The sequence below is a fragment of the Chaetura pelagica genome, unplaced genomic scaffold, assembly GCF_000747805.2.
Source record: "Chaetura pelagica isolate M959 unplaced genomic scaffold, ChaPel_1.0 scaffold132, whole genome shotgun sequence".
Classification (NCBI taxonomy): domain Eukaryota; kingdom Metazoa; phylum Chordata; class Aves; order Apodiformes; family Apodidae; genus Chaetura; species Chaetura pelagica.
The window spans coordinates 98012-105142 of NW_009952709.1; the positions used below are offsets into that span (position 1 = coordinate 98012).

Sequence of the window (7131 nt, forward strand, 5' to 3'; positions counted from 1 at the left end):
CGGCCGGGCCTGCTGCTGCTCAGCCTGCCCCACAACCGCCTGGAGCTGATCCACAGCCGGGCGCTGGTGGGGCTGGGGGCTCTGCGGGACCTGGACCTCAGCAACAACCACTTAACTGTGCTGAGCCCCAAAACCTTCCTGCCCCTGACCAGTCTGGTCACGCTCAACCTGGGCAGCAACTGGCTGGTGGAGCTGGAGCCTGGGGTGGTGGGTGCTCTGCCCCAGCTCCGAGCCCTCCTGGTGCAGGACAACCCCTGGGTGTGCAGCTGCCGCATCCGGCCCCTCTGGCGCTGGCTCAGCCACAACAGGGAGAAGGTGCAAGGTGAGTGCCCCGAGGACCGTGTCCCCAAGCCCCCCACCCGCTCCACACTGCTTGGCCAACCTGTTGGGGCTGAGGCACCCTGGGTGCTTGCCTGGTTGATGCCCATGAGGGTACAGTGAGGATCTCCAGGACCCATTGTCCTCTCACCACTGCAGCTCTTGTATCTGCTTGGGTAGATGCAGCCCTGGGTCTGGTGCCTGGTGCCCACCCTTGGTCACCAGCAGGGGTTGCCTGGGCTGTGTCTCAGCAATGGGCACCCAGCACTGTCCCCAGCAGTAGGATCTGTCCTGTGACGTTGAGGGCAAGGTGTGCTGGGCACCTGTGTGTCAGGGTGGGCATCACTGCTGACCCAGCCAGGACTCAGTGCCTTCTGCCCCTTCCCCAAAGCCTTCCTGAGCACCCACATTTCTTCCTCCGGGTACCTCAGCTCTGCCAGCAGTGTCTCCCTCTCCACTGTCACCCACTTCTGCTTGCTTCCAGCTCAGGAACATGCCTGTCTCTTCTGAGACTCTTCTGTTTCTGCTGGGACCTTTTGTGGCATCTCCAGGCTGGCTGCTCACTGCTCCCCACATCTGTCCCCTGTGAGCCAGGCCAACCCCCCTTCCCTACCCCATCGACCACTCTGCCACAAACCTATTTTCCAGTGCCCCCTCCAGCAACGTGCCCACATCCCCATCCCACTCCCCGGGACACAGGATGTAGGTGTGCCCTGAACCCTCACTGCTCTCCTTCTTTGTACCCTGCCCTAGGTGATCTTGGTCAGTTTGGTCCATGTCCTCCTGCCCTGGTCCCTTCTGTCCCATGCAAACCTGACATCCTCTCTGTCCTTGACACTGGCCTTGTCCTAGCTGCCCAATGTACCTGTCAGCACTGCTTTTCTCTTCCAGAGAAGACTCTGCTCCTCTGCAAAGCCCCGGAGCAGCTAAACAATTATCCCATCATGGCCTTCGGGAATGAGTCCTTCAGGCAATGTCAGGAGACGTCACTGTCCTCCCAGCAGTACATCACCTTCTTGATCATTGGACCATTCTCCTTCATGGCCAGCATCTTCTTCTGCACCTTCATGGGCTCCATCACAGTCGTTTACCAGAACCTGCGCAGGGAACCCTTCAGGAGGAGACCCCGTGTCTGCAGGAGCTGCTGAGAGGGTGCCAGGGAAGGAGGTGATCCATGCCCTTCTCCAGCTGTCTGCACCCTCCTGTTGTAAACAATTATCTGTGGACCAATAGTGGATGTTCTGTTCCTGGAAATTACTTTTCTTCCTTCTCCCAGAGTCCCCCAGGAAGATGCCACACTCCAGCTCCGGGCACGGTTTGGCTGCAGCTGCTCTTAGTGTCTCAAGAGGCTGCCCCAGGCCACCTCAGACCTGCTCATCTCTTTCATGAGGGTTGCCAGGTGATTCTTTTCCTCCAGCTCACCCTGTCCTGCCCCTCCTGCTGCCCAGGGACTCACTGTCTGTTTTGGAAAGCACCATGTGCCTCTGGGTGCCTTTTGGTGCATCCTGGGTGCCCCGATGTGCATCTCAGGACACCCCATATTCCTCTGTGTGCCTTTCAGTGCACCCCAGCAGTCTCCACGTGCCTTTCAGTGCAGCTCTGGAGACTCCACATGCCTTTCAGTTTGCCCCCAGCGCTGCCCAGCTGCCATTCAGTGACCCCAGAAGCCTTTCCATGACTTCAGGACCCCTTGGCTTGGCTTTTTGTGCACCCAAATGCTACCTGTTTGACTTCCTGTGTCCTGACAGGCATTGGTTTACCCTTTGCTGTGCCTCAGAGCTCTCTTTGTGCCTTTTGGTGCACCTGAAGATCTCTGGGTACTTTTGGAGCACTTCAGAGCCTCCACGGGACATTCAGAGAGCCCTAGACCCCTCCATGTGCTGCACAAGGAAAGGGCAGGTTCCAAAAATGTTTCTTTTTGTATTTTTTTTTTTTTCCATGAGAGGGGGCTGCTGGTGCTGAGAAGGCTCAACCAACAACCAAGGTCTGGGGTGAGGCTGAGATTTAAGGTGAGGGTTGGAAGGAGGTGAAGCCTCAAGCTCTCACTGATGTGGTTCAGCAAAGGCTGCCAAAGGGAGGGTGAGGCTGCACGGGGGTTCCTTCCCGAGTAGCTTTTCCCTGAGGCTAAAGCTCAACCAAAGCCAAGCTCTGGGATTAGCTCTGTCATGGGAGTGGGGACAAAAACCTGTGTGGGTTTACAGCACTGAGCCTGCAGCCCTGGCTGCTGCATCACCCCCCACCTGGCACAGAGAGGGGCTGGTGCTGCCCCTGAATCTCCCTGCCCTCCTGCCCTTCCCCACAGAAACACCCCTCCCCAGCACTGCTTGGAAATGCTTAGTGAGCATACTGGGAGAGGGCCTGGGAGGAGCTGGAGTTGTGCTCCAGAGGGAGGCACAAGCTGGGGTGACAAAGCCTCTCTCTAGGGTGAGCAACAGCCCTTCCTGTCGTCAGGCCTGACCCACTGCACAGCAGTTAGTCATGAGGAGATGACTGTGGCCACCAGCCTCCCCCTCCAGCTCCAGCTCTCACCCGTGCCAGAGCTGTGTCACAAGCCAGGGATGTGGTGGGAGTGAGCGCATCCTTTGGCAAGATCTTGGCAAGAGTTAAACAAACAGTGCAGAGAATAAACCAAATGTCACTCAGTTGTGGTTTGCTTCCATTTTAACTTTCAAGACAGAAACCAACCCCATGTGCTGCCTTCAGCTTGGCTCCCTCTCGGCTCTTCCTGCAGTACCTCTCCTCAGGCAGGGGGGTGAGGGCTGCAGGACCTCTGCCAGGACCAGGTGCCTTTCCCAGGAGCAAGCCCAGTCCTCCCAGACCCTCTCCAGTGACAGTGCTCGGTCCTGCCCCAGAAGGCCTGGGCTTCCCATTTGGAGCAGGGACCTGCATGGCCACCTGAGCCCTGCACCTCCTCCCAGATGGTCCTGAGGTTGAGACCTCTGTGGAGGTTGTGCTGGTGGTCTCAGCCCATGGGGATCATGCTGCCAGTGAGCGATGCTGCTGCAGTTCAGCCCAGGGGTGCTGCTTCCCTGTTCTGGAAATCCCTCTGGACACCTCCTGTGTCTGGAATCATCCTGCAGGCCAGCCCCATTGGCCAGTCCCTCCCTCCCAGGAGGTCCCAGAGGACCCTTGTCTGCTCCATGGAGGTGGGTGAGAGCCAGCGGGCATGGTGCTGGCATTTGGACAGTTTCAGACTGTCTCCAGTCCTCCGCTGCCACTGCCAGCCCTATGCCCCCCACAAGCCCTTCAGGATGTCAGTTCCCTCCCAGTCCTCCCCACAGCTCCTGGCCTTTCTCCCTGCTGACTTCTTTGTCCCTCCACCTTTTACTGCTTGCAAACCCTGCAGCAGTGCTGGGTGAGGCTCTGATTCAGCCCAGGGCTCCCTGCCAGCTTTGCCAGAAGGCAGAGATGGAAAGAGGCACACAGCACTGGAATAAACCACTTCACAATCCAGTTTAGACTTTACTGAGCTCTTGCAAAAACTTGATATTAATGTTACATTGACGTATAAAGTAGAATGGGTCCAATTTCTCAGCTGGAGCAGGATGAACTTGATGGAGCCACTGCAGTCAGTGGGATGATGCTCACAGACCTTAACTGCCACCTGAAAATCCTGCCTGTGAGGGCTGTTGACCCTCCAGGGAAGCCCCCTCTGCTCATCTGGGGCAAGGAGAAGGCAGTTCATGCCACTGGGGCTTGGAACCACGTCGCAGGTTGGTTTTCCACCTTAGCAGGAGGTGGGAAGTGATGCTGCCCATGTTCTGCTGCTCATCACCAGCCTGACTGGTGCCTCCACAGCTGCTCACAGCACCCATGGGGAGGGGACTTAGGGATGTTGGCAGGCGGGCATATGTGCTGGAGGGGAGGAAGGACACTAGCATGTCTTGTTTGGTTCCCTTCTCCTGAACTGGGATCTAGTTTCCATGTCTCCAGGTCTGGGCAGATGCAGCCACATGAGCTAAGTCTTCAGGGCTGCCGTGGGAGCTGCTGCTGAGCTGGAGCTGCAAGTGCACATGGCAGGGAAGCTGCCAGGGCCTGTTGTGGGCAGGCTGGGTGGCCACTGAGGCCACCACAGCACACAGCAAACCACGACTGGCCAGCAGCATCTCTTCTTGCATTGCTGGTGCTGAGGCAGTGTGGAGCTTGGCTGAAGGTCAGTGCAACCATCCAGAGCCATTCCCTGTCGTGATGTTCCTGGCCAGGAGAGCCACAGTGAGGGTGAGAGAGCTACATGCTGGCCATGGCCAGGTCCTGGGGATGTCTTTTGTCAGGAGAGGTGGGGAGCCAGAGTCTTGGCTGACAGCCTGTAATGAGGTCCAGGCACCAGGTTTAGCAGAGGAGTGTGGGCTGCAGGGCTGGGAGCACTCCTGCTTCACATAGGCCACACAGAGGAGCCAAGTCACAGCTACGGGCTGGTGGGAGGGAGGTCCATCCTGTGAGGAGCAGAGCACACACCTTTCATCCCTGCTGCAGAGCAAGGGTCCCTTGGCACAGCAGGAACATTTGGCCCAACCTGCTGAGCTGTGCCAGCTGCTCCAGCTGCTTGGGACCACTGGAGCCCTCTGGGATGGTGGGAGACATGAAGCACATGTCTGAGGAGCTGTGTGTGTGCTGCAAAGCCTGAAGCCTGCAAAGTGAAGCATGTGTTTGTATTCTGGCCCCAGCTCTTCCCCGCTGCTGTGGGAGAGCAGGCACCATGTGCCTTTCAAAGTCCTTTCCCCTTGAACGTCACCAGTCCGTGGCAATACTAGTTATCAACAGCACTGGTTGGAAGCAGTTATCTCTGTACAGGGAAGTCCAAACTGTGTCCTGGTTCTGCCGCGCATCCTGGGGCATGAGAGTGGCAGCAGGCCTGGGAAGGGAGGGAGATATACAATGAAGTCACCGTGTATGGATGAAGGATGTTTTTCTCCCATCTCACCCAGAAGAACCCATCAGTGTCCCTGGAAAGGCAGTCCTGGCCGTGCCTTCCTACTGTGTTGGGCAAGGACTGATGGCCCTCGGGGAGAAGGTCACACCACAGTGCTGACTGAGGGGTCAGAGAGGTTGAGCTGGCCGGTAATGTCGGTGGGATGATACTGCTGCAACACACAAATAGACAGACAAGGAGAAAAGAAGTGTTAGGCAGCTCTGGCACTTGCCCCCACCTCCACTTACATCCCGTGTGTCCCTACAGGATGCCTCTCGGAGGTGATGCAACAGCCCAAAAACCTGCTGCTGGCTGAGGTCCCCTTCCCACCACAATCCGGGCTGGCGCAGAGGTCGGGGCAGACACTCTCCAAGTGTCTGTGGCTCTGCTGGAGGATGCCCAGAGAGCCTGGCAGACTGTCACCTGCTGAGCCAGCCCCCTCTGCTCTGGGACAGCTGTGACACAAAGCCTGTGGCTCAGCCCAGCCCACGGCTGAACCTGTGGTTTGGAGGGTCTGCTTGGGTTTCGGCATCTCTCTCTGATGCCACATCAAGCTGTGCTTTGAGGCCAGGGCGTTTCACCTCCTTGTTGCCTGCCCCTGCTTTGACTGTCCTCTCGTGCAGGTGAGATGTGTGGTGTGGTGACTTGTGAGAAACTGGGGTGTCAGTTGGTGATGTGAAAATACTGCCTGGGTGGGGGTGTGGCCTGGATTTGGGTTCCTGCGCTCCTTGCTTAGCAAATACTCCGCGGAGAGACCTCCCCAGCCATGGTCCCACCAGCAAGCGAATGGGGAGAGCAGAAATACCCTTCCCTAGGCAGGAAAGAGAAAGTCCTTCCTCCCCAGGCAGAGATTTGCAACTGGGCAGTTATTTTCTCCCTTCCTCCTTCTGTTCTCCCTTCCACTCTCCTAACTCCAAACCCTGGAACTGGAAGCCCTGCCCTGCTACTGGAGCCGGTGACATGGAATATCTTGCACTGCTCTCTGGGGACCTTTGTCAGTGCCGGGGCAAGGAAGAGTCTGAGTGGGCCTCACATGGACCCTTTCCCGTGACATTTGCCATTCTGCTGGGATCTGGGGGGGTTCCTCATGAGCCCTGCATTGGTCTGTGGTGGCTGTGGCCCCTGCAGTGCTGCTGGTGGCTCTGGCACTGTGGCTACCCTGCATGGCCCTGCCTCCTGCCACGGGAGTGGGCTGGGGGTCCCCTCGAGCCTCGCTGGGGGTTGTTGCCCCACTTGGCCTAGTTTTGTGATTCAGCAGGGCCTCCGTGTGGGAGCTAATGGGGCAGGGGTGGGAGCCAACGTGCTCCTGTCTCTCCATCACATGTGCAGGGATGTGAGGACCCCCAGGGAGCAGCTCGGGGGACACCCAAGGAGAAGCTCAGGGGATGCTTCCTTCACTTGGGGGCCTTGCTACTATCCAAGTGGAGCCTCTGAGACACCCTTTGCTGCAGCCTCTGCTCAGGGGCAGAGCCTTGGCCATCGCCCCCGTGCACAGAGGACAGATCAGGAGACCCCGAGGGGTGATTTTTGGGTCCACCAAAAAAAAAGCCTGCCCCTCTCCCCCAAACACGGGTGCAGCCAGCCCCCTCCTTGCAAAAAATCCAGATGTCAGCTAAATACAATCTTGCCTTTCCACAGTGCTGGTGGGACAGGGCTGGATTCCGGCTGGGAGGAGAGCAGGGAGAGGCTGGGTGACTCATGGGTGGGGGAAGAAGGAGGAACTTGAGATAGAAAAAGGAACCGGTGGAAGAAAGGACCTTTGTTAAATGTCCTGCCTGATGCAAGCTGAGGGGAGCAGGGTGTGGGTGTGCGTGTGCCTGGGTGTGTGTGGCTGCTGCAGGGCAGGCTGGAGGTCCAGCAGGACAGGCTGGGGCTTCTGGCCTCTCTGCACAGCTTGGGGGGGG

At 58.0% G+C, this 7131-nt stretch overlaps 2 protein-coding genes across 2 annotated transcripts in view; one reads left to right on the plus strand and one right to left on the minus strand.

The window, feature by feature from the left end:
* On the plus strand, window positions 1–1466 carry LRRC26 (leucine rich repeat containing 26; the record flags this gene model as incomplete). Its single annotated transcript, XM_009994326.1, has 2 exons — window positions 1–322; window positions 1210–1466. Coding segments are annotated over 2 exons (579 nt in total), but the record flags the coding sequence as incomplete, so codon positions are not given.
* A 3864-nt stretch (window positions 1467–5330) lies between these two features.
* Window positions 5331–7131, minus strand: part of GRIN1 (glutamate receptor, ionotropic, N-methyl D-aspartate 1) — a 69750-nt gene continuing 67949 nt past the window's right edge. Inside the window, exon 22 of the mRNA XM_009994327.1 lies at window positions 5331–5399. Within this exon, the coding sequence (XP_009992629.1) occupies window positions 5331–5399 (69 nt within the window). The remainder of the gene's footprint in view (window positions 5400–7131) is intronic.